This window comes from Hyla sarda, chromosome 1, assembly GCF_029499605.1.
Source record: "Hyla sarda isolate aHylSar1 chromosome 1, aHylSar1.hap1, whole genome shotgun sequence".
Lineage (NCBI taxonomy): Eukaryota > Metazoa > Chordata > Amphibia > Anura > Hylidae > Hyla > Hyla sarda.
The window spans coordinates 457271809-457292617 of NC_079189.1; the positions used below are offsets into that span (position 1 = coordinate 457271809).

Genomic DNA, 20809 nt, shown 5'->3' on the forward strand with positions numbered 1-20809 from the left:
CTGCAAAATTTATAACTGAGTAAAATTTTTAATCTAAATTTCAATTACCTTCCTTCACAAATATTCACACATTAAAAACAACAATAAAAAAGGTACAAATCACAACTCTTCATAGAGAACTAAAACATAAACCACAGCTGTTACAGCACTCTATATTAATCTTGACCACTAAATATCTATATTATAAGAAAAAAAAAAAATGAAAACCCATTACAGATTATATATAATATAGCGATTCTTAGCAGATGCAAGACTTTTAGGCAGTGAGCTGCTTTGAAGGCTGCACATAAAATAAACACTTTCTTCCAATACCTATTTACCTTCTTGTTGTATCTTTACCAGAAGGAAGAAAATAAATAAATCAAGATCACTAAGAAATTGGATTCCCAACTCAAGAAACCAAGCAAGTGTTTGGCTAGGTGCATAAAGTCTCTCCTCTTCGGATGGATTCCATCCAACAAACTTCCTCAGATTTTCATCGCTTCTTCATGGCAAAGTCCTATTCCTGCCAGAAATAAGTCAATAGCCACCATGAGGATTCATTTAAAGATGGAACGTATGTTGTTTTTTCTCACCTAGTTTGAGGACAGGGAAGGGAGAACAAATACCAGAACTCATTGGGACAGATTTACACTTTGAAAAAGGTGCCAAAATTCTGGATCTATTTGCAAAAAAAAAAAAATACATGGAATACATGCCTTGCACCACATTTTGTGCGTCCCTTGACAAGGAGAATGGCTTACAAGTAAAGGTGTGTTGCTTAGTGCAAAGAGGGTGTAGTTTTACATATGACACTGTGCACTACAATTGTGAACAACATTTGGTGTAAAGTAGGTCAACCAACAGGTGGTATAAAGTTACCCAAAAGCTTCTAAAGATGCACCATATTTAGCATGGGCCACTGTAATAAATTTGATGCATCTTCAGACTGTCAACACCATCTTTGTGAATTTGCCCTATTGTAAACCAATTCCTACAGGTGTAGGCTGTCTGCTCTTCCAACTGACAGCACCAGCCAGATCACATGTAGCATGTTGGTTTTTACACGCTCGAAGAGAAGCCATTGGAATGCCATGTCCCTCACTCTAGAGTATAAGGCTGTGTATACACAGTTTTTGGTCCAGTCCAAAAACAAAAAACAAACAGGCCTCCTCCCCCCCCCCCCTCAAATAATGGCTATTAAATAATAGTCTGTATTACAAGTTGTGTTTCCATTGAACTCTACCCAGAAAAAGGCAATGATTTTATGCCTCTCTCTCGAGCCAGAATTTGCAATTTTGTTTAAAAAAAAAAAAATAATAAATGGCTGGAAAAACAATGTGTGAACATGGCCTTAGGTAGTCTACATTTGGGAATTGCAGTCAAAAAGGCTGTAACAAAAATGCATGTTTTTTTTTATGTAAACTAAGAAACAGCTAAAATGCAACAGCAAATGTGGGAACACCCAAGGGAGGCTCTATATGGGCAATTGTGATGATGTTGTATTCCCTGCAGCTGTCCTGATGTTCAGAGGAAAGCAATTTGGCTACTTTTAATCTCATAGTACTGTAGCAAAAGTACAATTTAAGAAGGCAAGAAGGCTACAATACATTTAGCAAAGTACATTAATCTTCAATTTAACAACTATTAAAAGTCTCTAGAAATAGCTGAATTATAAAGGAAAAGAACTATAAAAAGGTATATTTTTAAACCCATAACATTTAAAATTGGCAAAATGTTTTCTTTTTGGCCTATTGCATTGACATGACATGACTTTCTACTACAAAGAATTCCTTAACCCAATTACTTCAGATACACATCAAACAACCAGTTTGTAAACACGAGTGCTTTATGTGCTAGAGGGAGCTGGTGTGATCTACTGGACAAATGAGGACTACTGGTCACTGGCTCTGTCCATACTTTCTATCACCCTTGTAAGACGGATATTTAATAGCCTGATTTGATTGTCCAAGTGATCGATCTTGTCTTCCAGGTTGTTATTGTTGTTCCTCCTCCAGTAAACTCCAACTGGCCCTGTCATGAAGTAGATGGCAACAACAAAACAAAGAGGCAGCATGGCGTGTTCCGGTTCTCCTTCATACTTCTGGAGGATATAAATGCAGGATAGTGCAAAGAGGCACACTCTCACCAGCCAGAAAAAACGCCCAAAGATAACATGTAAAACATAGAAGAAAAATCCCAAGAAAAGAGAGGCGAACCAATAGGCCAGGAGAACAGCCACTACCAGCATCAGGACACGAGTGGGGTTATTGGCGACTGATGCTGGACTAAAGTAGTGTGTGAGGTTGGATGCTGGAAAGAAAAAAAAAAAAAAAAGTATAAGTTTAAAGCATATAAAGGCAATTTACAGATTCTTAAACATGCATTGAAAAAAACTAAAAATAAGTCACACATATTTAATACATTATAAATACTGACAAGTTGCAACACAACATTTAATAAAATTTATTTTCAATATCCATTGGAGAGGATGCCCAACCTGTGATCTACAAACTACTAAGTTTCACCCTAGCTTTAATCTCTTGCTATGTCCCCGGTTCCTGAGATATAGGGGTTTTACTATTGCTTTTCACTGAATAGTGAAAAAAAAAAAAATTATAATTTTGGGAACTGACCGACTACAGGTCCTGTTCAACTGGAACCTGTCATGACTTTTATGCTTTTTGAACCATGAGTCATCAGAATGTTGAGGAGGAAAGATGCTGGCAGTGACCACACAGATGACTTGTGGTTCATAAGAGCTTCCCTTTACAAGGCTTCTCAAGAGAGGACATCACTTTTTGGCACAATCCATAAGGCTCAGCTACTAATTCAATTTGCTGACCTGACCTGCTAGCTAAGCAGATGGGCAATGGGGTAATACACAGGGACCCAGTGGTATATGAATGATACCACATGGGCCCGTGATTGGCTGCAGCAGCGACAGGGGTATACGAGCAAGTCATCATTGTAGCAATGAAAACAAAGCCTGGAACTGCAACACTAAGAGTGGTGGATGATTTAACTAGTAAACCCAAAATTTTCTTATGAAGTATATTAGAAAGTTTAATGTTTGGCCAAGATGTACAACATAAAAAGTTTTTGTATCTGACAGTGCCCATTTAAGGGGTTAAGAAGTATGTGTTACCTTACTATGTAACCTTATCTAGAAGGTGTTATTGTTTCTAAGGCCTCTTTTACACTGCCGTTAGTGCACGTCAGTGTGACGGCCGCCAGGAGACCCGGGCAGAATAGCGGGAGAAAAATTACTGCATGTGCAGTCTTCTCCCGCTATTCATAACGGCCCCCATAATAGTAAATGGGAGCCGCCCGGACAGTTTTTTTGCTGTTGCGCCCAGTCATGAGAATGGCCGTTAAAGTCGGGGATGGGGGAAAAAAAAAAAAAAAAAAGGAGGCTTGACAGCCATTCTTGATGGGGAGCAATGGCAGTGTGTAAGGGGCCTAAGACGATGTGCTTTAAGTAACCCACTTACCATCAATCCCAAGTACATCCAGCAGGTCTGTCCATATTCTCCATAGAGTGTCCACCAGCACATCAACTCCATACACAAACCTCTCAGTCAATCGTGAAAAGAACTATTTAAAAAAAATAAAATAAAAAAAACAAGAAGGAATTAGGATGCAGCTCCAAGTGAACACAAAATTACTTTACATATTTGTTATTTGTTCTATCATCCACGAGTAGAAATAACAATACTAATAATAATCAAATAAAATACTATTATTATTATGTGATAATGAGACTACATAAACTGCAATGACCAATATCTAAAATATTGTGGCTTTTTTTTTGTAGCATTTTTTTTTTAAACTTCCCTGAGGCTATTATATTTGACAAACAATCTTTCAGTATTGTGTGTATATACACATTGTAGCAGGGTTTCTATATGCTTTATAGCAAAATAACCATAGATTATTACTGTTCTACAGCCTGAGCATGACAAGAGAACGGCAAACATAGTCTTATCTGTGTGTATTGTTTTGCTATCTTAACTTGACCTTCAGCAGTATAAAAGAGCTGCCATGAGATCATCCACTGTTATGTCCCAGTCTACACAGCAAAACTGACAGGTGAGCAGAAGAAAACAAAAAATGTCAGCCTGTTTAAGATGCTAAATGGGTTCTCCAGTAAAAGACCACTTGTCCCCTATCCATAGTATAGAGAATAAGTTTCTGATTGTAGATGGTTCCGACCGATCCAGAATGGGACCCGAGCTCTCCAAGAAGAACAGATACTGCAGACAACACATGCTCCATTCATTTCTATGAAAACAATGTAAATGCCCAAGTACAGCACTTGGGTCTCCCCCATGGATAGGGGATAACGTTGTCTTTTATTGGAAAACCCACAGGATGCCATGTGAATGGTATATGTACATGGGAACCAGCACTATTTCTGGCCATTATATAACAACATGTATGTGGTATTTTTAAGCATATTTCGGCTTCATATGTAATTTACATTTCTCTCAGAGCTGGTGGGCAGAACCTAATGTCCGTACACAGCACACACCGAGAAAGGCATAAACAACCAACAGTCAGCAGTCTAAACTGTGTTACAGCCCTGGGGTGAGGTCTTTTACTTGCACACTTCTTTCTGCCATCTGTATTATCTCAATGTGTCTCTGTCCTGCTGCTGTGTTTACATGCACTTCCCCTCCTATCTCTTTCCTCCCCCTCCATAAGTTTGTATTGCCTGCCATAATTTGATGCCTGAGTGATCTTGGTTTGAGACTTGCCAGGATGAGATGAGACTTGGTTTAGCTGATTTTTAGAGAGGAATACATTTTCACAGGAGAGAGGGAAGAATAGATATATTACAAAGTTTTTTTTATAATATACAAAATCTTTGTTGAAAGTTTTTTTCTAATATAATAATAATCTTTGTTGAAACGACAGGGGTACCCGGCAACACTTTGGTGTAACATAAGCAATTTAATAGTTGGGCTATTAGATTATTTAGATTAGGTCTAGAGTTAAGGTGTGCCAATTTGATCAAACAGTCTGAGCCTCTGTAATAAATCTGAAGCATGTGAAGACTGAACAGTGAGTTTACACTGTATAGGAATAAGAACGTATGTGTATGTCTTCTTCAATATTTAATATTATGACCCAGTTGCATTATGGTGCCCACACACTCAGTTTTGCAATCAAAACATATTACCCCTATCCTTTGGATAGGAGATAAAATGTCCAGGAGTAGAGTACCCCTTTAAAGAGAGATGTAAATTAGGCTTTCAAGTTCACTGCATGTTCTATTTGGCTGCTAGATTACAGGTTAGAGTTGGGGATTACAGAACCGCCTGGTGCCTGTCAATCACAGGGATGGAGGATGTGACCAGCGCACAGAGGGGAGTAGCTCACTGGTGAAAAGGACAATCTTCACCAGCCTCTAGCAGCCAAGGGGAACGCCCAGTGGGCCCCAAACCTGAGACCTGCATTTCTTCCTCAACATTGATTTCTTGGTGCTGCCTTAAATGGGCACTGTCAGATACAAAAACTTTTGACAGGTTTTGCAATTGCTTTCATTAGAAAATTTTCAGTATTTCATACTGAAAAAGCCAGTCAAACAACTGCCCCCCCCGCCTGCTTGGACACATACTAGTCCTGCTGTGTCCATGAGTCATCACCTATGTCATGGACACACTTCCTTGATTGACAGCTGTTAGCACAGGGCTCACATCTAGAGGAAAAATCCTCCCACTGTCATCTTGTGTCCCACTACTGTCAGTGAGGACAAGCTGGGAGTTGTAGTTTTGCTAATGCTAGGGGAGAAGTGAGCAGACAGCATACTGAGGGAGGGGGCGGAGACCTGCACAGTGAGGCCACGCCCCCTCCCTTTGGGAGGAATTCAGACTAGTGAGCTAAATTAAAAGTGTAATAAAAAAATAAATAAAAAGGTGCTAGACACAAAAATTAGATGTACATGGTCAGGATTAGGTATGGAGTGATATTAAAAAAATAATTTTTTTGTTGGCTCTGACTGTACGCTTTAACTAAGAACAGGTATGTCCAGATTCAGGGTTAAAAGCCCTTCACAGCCTTTACTTTATAACCTATAAAACTGTTGAAAGGTCTGCTTAAAAGGGGTACTCTGATACAAAATTTTCTTCAAATCAACTGGTGCAAGAAAGCCAAACAGATTTGAAAATTACTTCTATTAAAAAAAAAAAAATCTTATTCATTCCAGTACTTAGCTGCTGTATGCTCTAAAAGGAAATTGAGTTCTTTTCTGTCTGACCACAGTGCTCTCTGCTGACACCTCTGTCCAGAGTAGGATCAAATCCCCATAAGAAACCTCTCCTGCTCTGGACAGTTCCTGACACAGACAGACAGAGGTGTCAGCAGAGAGCACTGGTCAGTCTGAAAAGAACTACCGTATTTATCGGCCTATAACACGCACCCTCATTTTACCAAGGATATTTGGGTAAAAAAAAAGTTTTTTACCCAAATATCCATGGTAAAATGAGGGTGCGTGTGTGCGCGTGTATACCCAAATACAACCCCAGGAAAGGCAGGGGGAGAGAGGCCGTCGCTGCCCGCTTCTCTCCCCCTGCCTTTCCTGGGGTATAGAGCCCTGCTGCCGGCCCTTCTCTCCCCCTGGCTATTGGCGCCGCTGCCCGTTCTGTCCCCCTGACTATCGGTGCTGGCGCCGACAGCCAGGGGGAGAGAAGCGGCGCCGACAGCCAGGGGGAGAGAAGGGGCAGCGGCACCCATTGCCGGCGCCGCTGCCCAGTTGCCTCCCCCCATCCCCGGTGGGATAATTACCTGTTGCCGGGGTCGGGTCCGTGCTGCTGCAGGCCTCCGGCGTGCGTCCCCTGCGTCGTTGCTATGCACGGCGCGGCGCTGCTCCGTGCAGCGCATAGCAACGACGCAGGGGACGCGCGCCGGAGGCCTGCAGCAGCGCGGACCCGACCCCGGCAACAGGTAATTATGCCACCGGGGATGGAGGGAGGCAACGGGGCAGCGGCGCCGGCAATGGGTGCCGCTGCCCCTTCTCTCCCCCTGGCTGTCGGCGCCGCTTCTCTCCCCCTGGCTATCAGCGCCGGCAATGGGGGGTCTTTCCTGCCTTTCCTGGGGGTGTATCGGCATATAACACGCACATAGACTTTAGGCTAAAAATTTTAGCCTAAAAAGTGCGTGTTATACGCCGATAAATACGGTATACAACTTCCTCTGTAGTATACAGCAGCTGATTCAGATTTTTTTTTTTATTATAGAAATACTTTACAAATCTGTTGAACTTTCTAGCAACAGTTTAAAAAAAAAAAAAAAAAATGTTTTCCCACCAAAGTACGGTAAGTCTAATAAAATGAATATGCTATTAACACCATAAGAAGAAGACCAGGATCTCCCAATGAGACACTATGATCACAGGTAAACAGCTTGCAAAACTGGGTGGCCATTAAAGGGGTACTTCCCTGGCATTTTTTTAAATCAACTGGTGCCAGAAAGTTAAACAGATTTGTAAATTACTTCTATTAAAAAAAATCTTAATCCTTCCAGTACTTATCAGCTGCTGCATGTTCCAGGGGAAGTTATTTTATTTTTGGATTTCCTTTCTGTTTGACCACAGTGCTCTCTGCTGACACCTCTGTCCATTTTAGAAACTGTCCAGAGTAGGAGCAAATTCCCATAGCAAACCTCTCCTGCTCTGGACAGTTCCTAAAATGGACAGAGGTGTCAGCAGAGAGCACTGTGGTCAGACAAAGGAAATTCAAAAATAAAATATCAGCTGCTGTATACTACAGAGGATGTTAAGTACTGGAAGGTTTAACATTTTTATATAGAAGTCATTTACAAATCTGTTTAACTTTCTTGCACCAGTTGATTTAAAAAAAAATTAAAAAAAAGTTTTCCAGTGGCGTACCCCTTTAACAGTCAACAGAAAATGGTGCTAAACAGCTTGTACACATGGTTTTTAACTCTGTCCTGGCCACCAGGCTTCTGCATTGTAAGATTTTACCATAATAGTTTAAAGGACTATGGGGAAAGAGTTATCACACTGTGTTATAGTAAGATTCTCTTTGTTGCCCATAGCAACCAATCACACCCCAGCTTTCATTTCTCTTACCGTTATGGTAAAATGAAATCTAAGCTCTGAGGTCCCTTTCACACTACTACATAATTACTCAGTTTTCGAAGTTCCGTCAGAAAATCGGCAGTAAAACAGAAGTTACAAAATCCTATACCGCCGTTAGAAAATCCCATTATAGTCTATGGGATTTTTCTAATAGCCGTTTTAACCCGTTATTAATAACGGCCGTTATTTTGTGACGGAAGATAGTAACGGGAGAAATAGTTCATGAACTATTTCTCCCGTTACTATCTTCCGTCACAAAATAACGGCCGTTATTAATAACGGGCTATAACGGGTTAAAACGGCTATTAGAAAAATCCCTGATTGGTTGCTACGGGCAACGAAGAGTCTTGCTATAAGACAGCATAATAAATCGAACCCTTTGTAGAAATACTAATGTATTTCATTCGGCTACATGTACATTCTAAAAAAGCAGAAAGTAAGAATCACTTGAGAAATAAACCACATTTCACAGGAAACAGTCTCGATGTAGCTTGAAATAAGTCAACTGTGGTCAAATTTATAGAGGAACAAAAAATACATCTGCCTCTGTATGGTTAACCACCCCATATAAATGCTGGAAATTCCAAAAGGTTAATCTGAAAGAACCACACGTTTTCTCTCATTTCCAACTAAGGGCATGTTCACACTTGGTAAAGGGGTACTCCACTGCTGTGCAAGTTCCGGACAATGTGACCCGGTCCTACGTGTTATCTGAACATCCTGGTGTTGCGGAGCTTAGCGCTAGCTGTTGTGAGGATGTTGTGTAGTTTTTGGGGTTCTCCTTTGCTGGCGACCACATTTCTCGCTCCTTTTGTGGCCATGTTGTGTTCGTGACGTGTGTGTGTGTGTGTGTGTGTGTGTGTGTGTGTGTGTGTGTGTGTGTGTGTCGCGCATGGCACTGTCCTTACCTTTCCCTGTGCACCAATTCTGGTCTTGAATATTCATTCTAGTTGTTTAGCCACTCCTTTTAGGGGTGCAGCCCTTGCAGCGTCTCTGTGTGTATTGCCTGAAGCCTTACATGTTGAGTGATGCTTCCTTGCACTGCACGCAACAGCATAGGGATGAATGAGGAATGTTCGGTTGCAGTGCAGCGTCAGCTATTGGCCAGTGCAGGGCAGCATCAGACGCTAGCAAGTTTAACAGAAAAGGTTCAAACGCATTGATGCCGCCAGAAGGATGAAAAAGGGGCGGAACAACATATTCTAAGCAGCACAAAAGGCAGAGACTAATGGCCGAGGAAGGGCATGGAAAAGCAGGCAGACCCAACCCTGTGAACTGCCGCAAGGCCTCCAGGGAACTGTAGTTCTCCTGCCGAGCAAAACAGCAAGACCGAGAGGGAATGCAAAACTCCACACAGAACAAATTGGGAGCACAAGACAAGCACGGACGACCAGGACCCCATCAATATTGCAGGGTAAGGCAAATGTGCATGAGAGCCGGCAGAGGGAAAACCACACTACCAACGGAGTACCCCTTCAAGTGGACTAAATCTTGACTATAGGTTGGCATACTAATGTTACAGAAACTCCTAGATAAGGCTAAACCAAAATAGCACAGTCTGTCTTACTATATCCTGTTAAAAGAAGGTCTGATCTTGGGGACGCTGCTGCTTGGTGAAGAAGGAAAATTTACACCGCTCCAAATTTGTGGGTTTGTCTGATTCGGCCCCATACTTTGACAAAATCAGCTATATAGAGCATTGTTTCCCAACCAGGGTGCCTCCAGCTGTTGCAAAACTTCAACTCCCAGCATGCTGGGAGTTGTAGTTTTGCAACAGCTGGAGGCACCCTGGTTGGGAAACACTGATATAGAAGAAATATGCTGGTCCATTTATCTGAATGGATCTTGCAGGAACCTGTATGCTTGCTGCAGAAATAACGGATTTCTAGTTGCAAAAAGTTATGCAACACTTGGTGGTTATAACAACACACGTGGTTGTCATATACAGTCATGGCCGTAAATGTTGGCACCCCTGAAGTTTTTCTAGAAAATGAAGTATTTCTCACAGAAAAGGACTGCATTAACACATCTTTTGCTATACACATGTTTATTCCCTGTGCCTATTCGAACTAAACACAAAAAGGGAGGAAAATAAACCAAATTGGACATAATGTCACACTAAACTCCAAAAATGGGCTGAACAAAATTATTGCCACCCTTAACTTAATATTTGGTTGCACACCAAAAAAAATAAAACAACTAAAATCAGTAGCTTCCTATAACGATCAATAAGCTTCTTACACCTCTCAGCCGGAATGTTGGACCACTCTTCCTTTGCAAACTGCTCCAGGTCTCTCTTATTTGAAGGGCGCCTTTTCCCAACAGCAATTTTAAAATCTCTCCACTGGACTCATTGTTGGCCACTTTAGAACTCTCCAGCACTTTGTTGCCATCCATTTCTGGGTGCTTTTTGACGCATGTTTGGGGTCATTGTCCTGCTGGAAGACCCAAGATCTTGGACGCAAACCCAGCTTTCTGACACTAGGCCGTACAGCGAGACCCAAAATCCGTTTGTAATCCTTGGATTTCATGATGCCTTGCACACATTCAAGGGACCCAGTGCCAGGAAAGCAACCCCAAATCATTGAACCTCCACCATATTTCACTGTAGGTACCGTGTTCTTTTCTTTGTAGGTCTTATTTCATTTTCGGTAAACCGTAGAATGATGTGCTTTATCAAAAAGCTCTATCTTGGTCTCACCTGTCCACAAGACATTTTCCCAGAAGGATTTGGCTTACTCAAGTTCATTTTGGCAAAATGTAGTCTTGCTTTTTTATGTCTCTGTGTCAACAGTGGGGTCCTCCTGGGTCTCCTGTCATGTCGTTTCATTTCATTTAAATGTCGACGGATTGTTCGCTCTGACAATGATGCTCCCTGAGCCTGCAGGACAGCTTGATTATCTTTGGAACTTGTTTGGGGCTGCTTATCCACCATCTGGACTATCCTGCATTGACACCTTTTATCAATTTTTCTCCTCCGTCCACACCCAGGTAGATTAGCTACAGTGCCATGGGTTGCAAACTTCTTGATAATGTTGCGCAACAAAGGCAAATCTAGATCTCTGGAGATGGACTTGTAACCTTGAGATTGTTGATATTTTTCCACAGTTTTGGTTCTCAAGTACTTAGACAGTTCTCTTCTCATTCTGTTGTCCATGCTTAGTGTGGCACACACAGACAAACAATGCAAATACTAAGTGAACTTCTCTCCTTTTTATCTACGGTCAGTTGTGATTTTTATATTGCCCACACCTGTAACTTTCCCCAGGAGAGTTTAAAGGAGCATCACATGCTTGACACAATCTTATTTTTCCACAATTTTGAAAGTGTGCCAATAATTTTGTCCAGCCCATTTTTGGAGTTGTGTGACATTATGTTCCTCCTTTTTTGGTTTAGTTCCAATACACACAAAGGAAATAAACATGTGTATAGCAAAACATGTGTTACTGCAATCCTTTACTGAGAGAAATACTTGATTTTCTAGAAAAAAAATTCAAGGGTGCCAACATTTACGGCCATGACTGTATGCTTAGCAGATGAAAGGTTGATCTATATAGCTCATGTACGGCCAATCACCCCTTCATAGGATGACAAGGCAGACGACAGATCTTTCCACATCAGAAAACAGAGAGCATACCCTAGTATTTCTAGTGTTGCATATGTTTCTGCTGTTTTAGATGAGGATTAGCCCCATTTTAGGGTCAAACCTATAAATGCCATACATTTAACGTAAGCATGTTGAAGTGTAAAAACATACACATTATTGTAGTCTAGGGTGATATTTTTCACATAGAGGTCAATACATATTAGGGGACATTTATCATTGTTGGCTTTGGTAAGAAAGTTCTTTTTTTTGTTGTTGCTTTAGTTTTGCTTATGTGCTACATATTTATCATACTATCCCAGGGGGTTGATGAATTTGGAGCACATAAGGAAAGCAAAAAGAAGAAGAAGAGACAGACTTTTACATTGCTCTAAATACCTTGATAGATGTCCCCCATTGTATATATGGTTTGTTTTAACACTTTTCATTCCCTTGCAAGTTTTGTTTCTTCTAGTCTATTTATTTGTAATAAATGAAAATGAAAGTTGTCTGGGGGTTGCAGAGGGTGTTTTTTTTTTTTTTTTTTTTAAACAAAGTAAAAAAAATAGTCTACATATTGAGGGAGATTTATCAAAAGCTGTGCAGAGGAAAAGTTGACCAGTTGCCCATAGCAACCAATCAGATCACTTCTTTCCTTTTTAAAAAGGCCTCTGAAAAATGTAATGATTGGTTGCAATGGGCAACTGGGCAACTTTTCCTCTGCACAGCTTTTGATAAATCTCTCCATATATGTATTGAAACTTTAAGCTTTATGTTTCCCATAGACCTTTATAGAAAATAAAATTATATATCTATACAAATTTGCATACAATCTTCATGTAGGACGAGCTGCTCTCGTCAATGTAAAGGAGACAAAAAGAAGTCAAAAGTAGAATAAGTGGAGAGATAGGTTTGAAGTATGGCACTGTAACTATTTTTTGAGAAGTGACAATACCAGCAGCATCAGATGAGTAACAACGCGTCAGGCAACTAAAGAGAACAACACAACCACAGAGCGCCAAACTCCCTCTTAATGTTATGTCAACATATGTCCAGAAGTAGGCTTGAAGGATTCAAACTTAAAGGGGTATTCCGCCCCTAGACATCTTATCCCCGATCTGGATAGGGGATAAGATGTCTAGGGGCGGAATACCCCTTTAAGAAAGAAAAAAAAACTGGCATACTAAATCATGAATTCTGCACATAATCTTATAAACATTGCTTCTAGTGAGGTATACAGTGCAGCAATAATGAGAACCTACATACAGTGTACACTAGACAAAAAAAATTAAAATTACAGGCTACCAGAAACAGCAGCTGCTAGGGAGACCCCTGCAATTGCCTTGTTCCACTACTTTGCATGGAAGAGGTGTTGTCCCATTGATCTGGTTTGTAAGGCCTCTTCCAGTACAACACATTAGGGGAGATTTATCAAAACCTGCGCAAAGAAAAGTTGCCCAGTTGCCCATAGCAACCAATCAGATTGTTCCTTTTATTTTGCAGAGGCCTTGTTAAAAATGAAAGAAGCGATCTGATTGGTTGCTATGGACAACTGGGCAACTTTTCCTCTGCACAGGTTTTGATAAATCTTCCCCATTGTGCCTTGACATCACTCTGAGCCCAGGCATTACGCTCAGGAAGAAGATTGCAGCCGGGGACCGGGGCAGAACACTGGAGAGGAGTTCAGGTTTTATATATATTTTGTAGAATAAAAGTTGTTCTAAACTCTCCCCCCCCCCCCCTCCCAATAACAGCTTTAACCCATTGGGGACATCTGCAATTAAGGTCTGCCCTTGCCGCCTGGGCCTTAATGCACCAGGGCATAACTATCTGTAGCCGGACACTCACTGCTAATGACAAGCAGCGGCGACCCACTTCATGATTGACAGGTCTGCAGGTCTAAAGCTGCTGATTGCCTGCTCCTGTGGAGAGAAGGGGGGAGGAGGGGGTCAGGAGCAGAAGCACAGGCCCCGCCCCTGTGTGATGTCATGCTCCACCCCCTCAATGCAAGCCTATTGGAGGAGGACGGGCAGCTGTCACGCCCCCTCCCATAGGATTGCATTGAGGGGGCAGAGCGTGACGTCACATGGGGCAGGGCCGTGACGTCACAATGCTCCGTCCCTGTGATCACCAGTAATCAGATCCGGGGACTGATTCTAACGTGGTGCTGTGTGCAAGATCACTGGGTGCTACTGGGGACCCCCACGATCAGGCATCTTATCCCCTATCCTTTAGATAGGGGCTGAGATGTCTTAGCGCCGGAGTACCCCTTTAAGGACGCAAGGCATACCGGTACGCCGGAGTACCCCTTTAAGGACGCAAGGCATGCCGTGACCCCGCGTCATACCGGATCGTTAACACTGATATTTGCCGTGTCAATGCACGGCAATGATCTGTGTAGCAGATCAGTGTGTGCAGTGTAATAGCCACTAGGGGGGTCTAAACACTGCAAAAAAAAAAAAAAGTGAATAAATATCATTTAACACCTTCCCTAATAAAAGTTTGAATCACCCCCCTTTTCCCATTTAAAAAAAAAAAACTGAGTAAATAAAAATAAACATACGTGGTATCGCCGCGTGTGGAAATGTTTCCCATTGACGTCCATGTTAAAAAAAACATATGCGGTTGCAGTACGGTTTTTAAACCGGAGTCAAAATTGTGATTGCCCACCTTTTTGTCTCCTGTTTAAAAACCGTACTGCAACCGCTTACTTTATTTTTTTTTTATTTTTTTTTAACATGGACGTCAATGGGAAACGCACATGTATACGGTTTTTACTTTGCACATGCGCATTTGCATCCTAAAGTTCCCACCCAAGACCCCTTAGGCTGGGTTCACATCACGTTTTCTCCCATTCAGGAGCGCATACGGCAGGGGGGAGCTGAAACCTCATTCATTTCAATGAGCCGGAGTGAAACATTCGGTCGGCTCATTTTTGCGCTGTATGCGTTTTTTCCCCGGACCTAAAACTGTGGTCAACCATGGTTTGAGGTCCGGTTGTAAAAGCGCATACGGCACAAAAATGAGCCGACCGAATGTTTCACTCCGGCCGGCTCATTGAAATGAATTACATACGGGAGCGCGAGGTTTCAGCTCCCCCAGCCGTATGCGCTCCCGTATGGGAGAAAACGTGATGTGAACCCAGCCTTAGATGGTTGTACACCTACACCTGGTGTCTGATAATTTGAAAAATAGAGAATAAACATTAACCAACCCCTCAAGGCTAGTATCAGGCAGCCTGATACATGAAGAAAAAATATAGACTACAATAAATATTAGGATCGTGCTTCAATTTGATGATATAGATATAAAATAATTTATTAAAATACACAATGGGAGAGATTTATCAAAACCTGTCCAGAGGAAAAGTTGCTGAGCTGACCATAGCAACCAATCAGATCGCTTCTTTCATTTTTGAAAAGGCCTTTGCAGCAAGGTTTCCTCTGGACAGGTTTTGATAAATCTCCCCCAATAAGTACAATTAAACCTCGTAACACAGGGCCCTTGTGCAAAGGTTATTATTATATTAAATAAAAGAAATATAAAACATGTATCACAACATAATACACACACCAATAAATGGCACCACTATGAGGTATCAAGAATAATAAATCATTAGATGCTCCGGCATCTGATAGTCCAGAAAGTAGCCTGGTAATCCGCAATAGGATACAGTTCCAAAGAAATATATAGTAGATGGATATGCGGATATAGTTACCAGCCTGTTGATGTCCCAGCAGTTGTTAACACCCGTGAGCAAATGGTGAGGTCCGCACTTGCATTAGATGGTACAGGACGCTGGCATGCGTCACCGCGACTGGTCTGCCTGCCACAGGCCCAGTTAAAACGAATGCCGCTAGCAAGATACCCGTTGATAGATGGTAATATGCAGCCTTTGTGTGCAGACCTCGTGGTGTCCTATGGCGTGTGACGTCACGGGCAATCGGCAGCAATGCCTGGATGCTGGAGCTGAATGCAAAACGGCTGGTTGATGTAGAACTCTGGCTGCAGCCCAAAATACTGGCTCGGAGTCCTCAGGTTGGTGCGTGCTATGTGAATGGCAGTGGTACGGTATTACAACACCTAGACGCGTTTCAGGGCACTAGTTTGTCAGAATGGCCCTTTCTTCAGTAGGCCTATGCCATCTAATGCAAGTGCGGACCTCATCATTTGTCCACGGGTGTTAACAACTGCTGGGACATCAACAGGCTGGTAACTATGGCCCAGATTTATCAAAATGTGTGAGAAAAAGTGGAGTGATTTCCCCACAGCGACCAATCACAGCTCAGCTTTCACTTTACTAGAGCTCGTTAGCTGAGCTGTGATTGGTTGCTGGGGAAAAATCCCTCCACTTTTTCTCTCACACAGTTTGATAAATCTGAGCCTATATCCACATATCCATCTACTATATATTTCTTTGGAACTGTATCATATTGCGGATTACCAGGCTACTTTCTGGACTATCAGATGCCGGAGCATGAAATGATTTATTATTCTTGATACCTCATAGTGGTGCCATTTATCGGTGTGTGTATTATGTTTTATATTTTATACATGTTTTCTATTTCTTTTATTTAATATAACATCTATTACCTCTGCACAAGGGCCCTGTGTTACGAGGTTTAATTGTACTTATTGTGTATTTTAATAAAGTATTTTATATCTATATCATCAAATTGAAGCACAATCCTAATATTTATTGTAGTCTATATTTTTTCTTCATGCATCAGGTTGCCAGATACTAGCCTTGAGGGGTTGGTTAATGTTTATTAAGATTTGTAAATTACTTCTATTAAACCATCTTAATCCTTCCAGGACTTATCAGCTCCTGTATGCTCCACAGGAAGTTATTTTCTTTTTGAATTTATTTTCTGTCTGACCACAAGTGCTCTCTGCTGACACCTCTGTCCATTTCAGGGACTGTCCAGAGCAGGGGCAAATCCCCATAGCAAACCTATCCTGCTCTGCATAGTTCCTGACATGGACAGAGGTGTCAGCAGAGAGCACAGTGGTCAGACTGAAAATAAATTCAAACAGAAAAGAACTTCCTTTGTAGTATACAGCAACTGATAAGTACTGGAAGGATTAAGATTTTTTTTTATAGAAGTAATTTACAAATCTGTTTAACTTTCTGGCACCAGTTGATTTAAAAAAAAAAAAATTCCACTGGCGTACCCCTTTAAATTTTGCAGAATTGCGGGCGGAATCCCATCGAATTTCGGCAGAATTCTGTGTTTAGAGAATGCAGAAATTCTGAAAGAATTCCGTTCAGCAAATTTTGTTGCGCGGAATTACGGAAATTCCAGCGTGTGAACATAGCCTTATCAGGACCAGACCTGAATAACATTTTCAAGCCCCCATAAAAGACCACTTTTCAGTACAATTTTGGAAAGAGGTTTCCTGTAACATGAAGGGATGCCAGCTAGATTCACACTTAGTATTGTTCCTCAGTATTTTTTTTCTTTACCAATACCAGGAGTAGAACAGACATATGGGGAGATTTATCAAAACCTGTGCAGAGGAAGAGTGGTGCAGTTGCCCATAGGAACCAATCAGATTGCTTCTTTCATTTTCCACAGGCCTCTTTAGAGGCCTGTGGAAAATGAAAGAAGCAATCTGATTGGTTGCTATGGGCAACTGCACCACTCTTCCTCTGCACAGGTTTTGATAAATCTCCCCCATAGAGAATAAATATAGTAGAAAGATTTGCAGCTTTCTCTGTATTTTGGACCCACTGCTGGTTTGGGCTACAACCACTGATGAAAATACTAGGTGTGAACATGGCCTTATTTATTTTTGCCTGTGGGGCCCACATGTACACGGATAACCACCCGCAATGTCAAAATGAAGAGTCAATGCGTATAGAACCTTTCAGAAGACTGTGGTAAGACCAAGAGACTGGCATTAGGAGACTGGCAGACATGGCTGGCGGGCACGGACTAGTCTCCTAATTTACCAGCACATTAGCTCCTGTACTGCATCAATGTGACGGCTATCTGCCATGGTCAGGGAGGGGGATGGGCACGGATATGCCCAGGCTATAGAGAAGTGCCCACGGTCTGCTCACCTTCTGCACGGCTCTCACGTTCTCCTCACCGAACGTGCTGCTCATGGTCTGGTAGAAGCCGGTGGCCGCCTTACGGAAGGAGTTGTTCTGCTTGTCGTGGCCCCGGTTCCTGGTAGCTTGGGCCCCCAGCACCAGCAGCAGCATGAGCAGGGTGACGAGCCAGGGCAACCTGAGGCGCAGCGAAGCCATGTCCATAAGCGGATGGCAGCAGACGTCTCCACAATACGATGGCCGAACCCTGCCTCCTGTCTCCTCCCAGCACCGGAAGATCAGCCCCTTCCTACAGACCAGCTGTGGGCCTCACCAGCACTCCTCTGTGCCAGTGTCTCCTTAGGTTGGCGCCATTTCTCATTATGTCCGTATTGGGCCCCCAATTCTGTCATGACATTTGTAAGGGTTGGCGCTATTTATCATTATGTCCGTATTGGGCCCCCAATTCTGTCATGACATTTGTATGGGTTGGCGCTATTTATCATTATGTCCGTATTGGGCCCCCAATTCTGTCATGACATTTGTAAGGGTTGGCGCTTTAGTTTATGTGCTACATAGCTCCTTTAGTTCATGTGGTACATAGCTCCTTTAGTTCATGTGCTACATAGCTCCTTTAGTTCATGTGCTACATAGCTCCTTTAGTTCATGTGCTACATAGCTCCTTTAGTTCATTTGGTACATAGCTCCTTTAGTTCATTTGGTACATAGCTGCTACAGAGAAGTGTGCCCCCAGCTGTTGCAAAACTACAACTCCCAGCATGCCCGGACAGCCTTTGGCTGTCCGGGCATGCTGGGAGTTGTAGTTTTGCAACAGCTGGGGGCAAACTGTTTGAAAAATACCTCTGACGATAAAGGGGCTGCAGCGCTGATTATGTCGCATCCCCTTTTTGGGTACAGTGCCTCCCCTGAAGCACAGACCAATTCTTTGGCTGTTCACTCATGCTGGGAGTTGTAGTTTTGCAACAGCTGGAGGCACTCTGGTTGGGAAACACTGTCATAGGGTACGTTGTACGCTGCGGATCCACCGAGGATGCACCCTACAGTGTTGCCTCCATCTGTGTCTGCTCATAGCGGCAATCCGCCGCTACGAGCAGACACACTGCCATGTGCGAGTCGCCGCGCTCATGCACAGTGTCCTCGCACACATCGTGGCCTCTCCCCCTGTTCCCTGAGCTAGGCCAAGAGCAGCCATGGTGTGTGCGGGTATACTGCGCATGCATACGGCGACTCACACATTGCAGCGTGTCTGCTCGTAGCGGTGGATTGCCGCTATGAGCAGGCACAGATGGAGGCAGCATTGTAGGGTCCATCGTCGGTGGATCCATCCATCTGTCCGTGCGAACGTTCCCTTAGGCTATGTTTACATCAGCGTTGTGGAGTTCCATTACAACAGCTGATAACGGTGGATGTGACAGCGGGCATCAGAAGAACCCGATAAGTCCCACTTCTGTTACAAGACTGTTATTTTATGTGAAAAAAAAACATGCAGTTTTTTTTTTTTTTTTTTTGCATAAGTCCCATCATTATAACAGAATCAGCGAATGGAGCTCCAAACGCTGATGTGAACCCAGCTTTAAAGAGTGGCTCCAAAGTTTATGTCCCACATGATCTTCAGCTCCAGTGTGGAGTAAATCGCTACTGTTGCTAAGGAAACTACGATGTCCAGTGAGTTCCATGCACAAATCCTATTAATTAAAAAAGGGCACATGCAAGGAACTCGCTGAGCATTACACGGCAACCTTGCCTTGGCAACCCAACCACCCAGCGTGGACTGCGGGTCTCTCTAAACTTTGGAGGTACATTTTAGAGAATATAGGCTGCAGGGCCAGAAGAGGTGTCACATGGATCCAACCTTTCATGGAAGCACAGCTGAGTAAACTATGTATTACTGTATTTTAGACATTGCAGGAGAAAGCCCAGTGTTGTCCCCCTATTGCTGAAATATTCATATGCAGTAACCTGGCATGGCCACTACACAATACATGGCACCAAGGCTTCAGACTTTGTTCACTGTGTACACCTTGGCACTACATCTCTGCAGAATACCTGATTGGTGGTGGTGGGGTGCCGATCAGCTGTTGGTAGCAACAAAAATTTCCACCCAGAAAAAACTTAGAGTAGGGACACACGCGCATCCACAGAATATTTGAAGCTGTGGAAAATATGCTACAGATTCTGCTACAAACAGACAGATGGGGCTACCCCGCCGCAGCCCTGTGTGTGCAGTAAGGTTAGGAGGCGGGCCTATGTGTCAAAGTCGCATCAGCTCTTGGCCTGACTCTAAACCTTACTGCACACACAGTGCTTCAGCGGGAGAGCCCTGTCTGTCTGCTCAGAGCAGAATCCACAGCATTTGTCCTGCAAATATACTGCAGATGTGCTACATGTGACCCTACACCGGGTTTTAGTGAGGGTGAACAAAAGACCGATGCAGGGTCTCTAATACCCAGTCCCTCTGAAGATCCTCTTCTATCTACACTAAATTGCGTGCTGGAGGTGGGTCACCGGCTGAATTTTATTATTCATGGTCGCTGGTCACGTGAGCGCTCAGTAGGCACAAGCGCTCAGGTGACCAGAAACCATGAATATTTAAATGCAGCCAGCGGGCCTGCCTCCAGCACGCAATTCAGTGAAGATAGAAGAAGGTCTTCAGAGGGATTGGATGCCGGACAGAAGGTATGTCTATTAGAGACCCTGCATCGGTCTCCTGTTCATCCTCACTATACCCCGGTGTATTGGGTTTAGTGTGGGTGAATAGGATGACCATTTTCCTTTAATAATAGTACATTTAGAGTGCACACTGATCACCACAAATTCCATCTCTGTCTGTACTCACTGCATTATTCATTGCCATTGTAATGTACCAAGTTTTTTTTTTATCTAGACCACTTATGGATTTATTATAACATTTTGTATACTGCATAGCACACTTTCTGTATGTATTTTCCAAAACATAATGCAGGACAATAGCAGTGACGCATTAGAGGTGGTGGTGCTAGAGTGCCACAATGAGATGTATTGTGAGACCATTGTGCAAGGCCAAATGGCTAAATACATAACCTGTCATGTTGAAAATGGGTCCAAT

The 20809-nt window shown here is 42.8% G+C and overlaps 2 protein-coding genes across 4 annotated transcripts in view; one reads left to right on the top strand and one right to left on the bottom strand.

Annotated features, from left to right (window-relative positions):
- Nucleotides 1–1286: 1286 nt before the first annotated feature.
- Nucleotides 1287–17947, bottom strand: BRI3BP (BRI3 binding protein). Its single transcript, XM_056533862.1, has 3 exons — nucleotides 17734–17947; nucleotides 3474–3576; nucleotides 1287–2292 (listed from the first exon to the last, which is right to left on the bottom strand). The coding sequence occupies exons 1-3, from the start codon at nucleotides 17926–17928 to the stop codon at nucleotides 1874–1876; spliced, it is 717 nt and encodes a 238-aa protein (XP_056389837.1). The 5' UTR covers nucleotides 17929–17947; the 3' UTR covers nucleotides 1287–1873.
- DHX37 (DEAH-box helicase 37) overlaps nucleotides 17415–20809 on the top strand; it is a 98725-nt gene continuing 95330 nt past the window's right edge. The window contains exon 1 of one of the 3 annotated variants that reach the window (XM_056533810.1): nucleotides 17415–17550. Coding sequence is in view for 1 of the 3 variants with exons in the window: in XM_056533792.1 (XP_056389767.1) it covers nucleotides 17961–18067 (107 nt within the window). In the remaining 2 variants the exon portion in view is untranslated. Of the gene's footprint in view, nucleotides 17551–17936; nucleotides 18068–20809 lie in introns of those variants that run through there. The other 2 variants (XM_056533820.1, XM_056533792.1) reach the window with 2 other exon arrangements.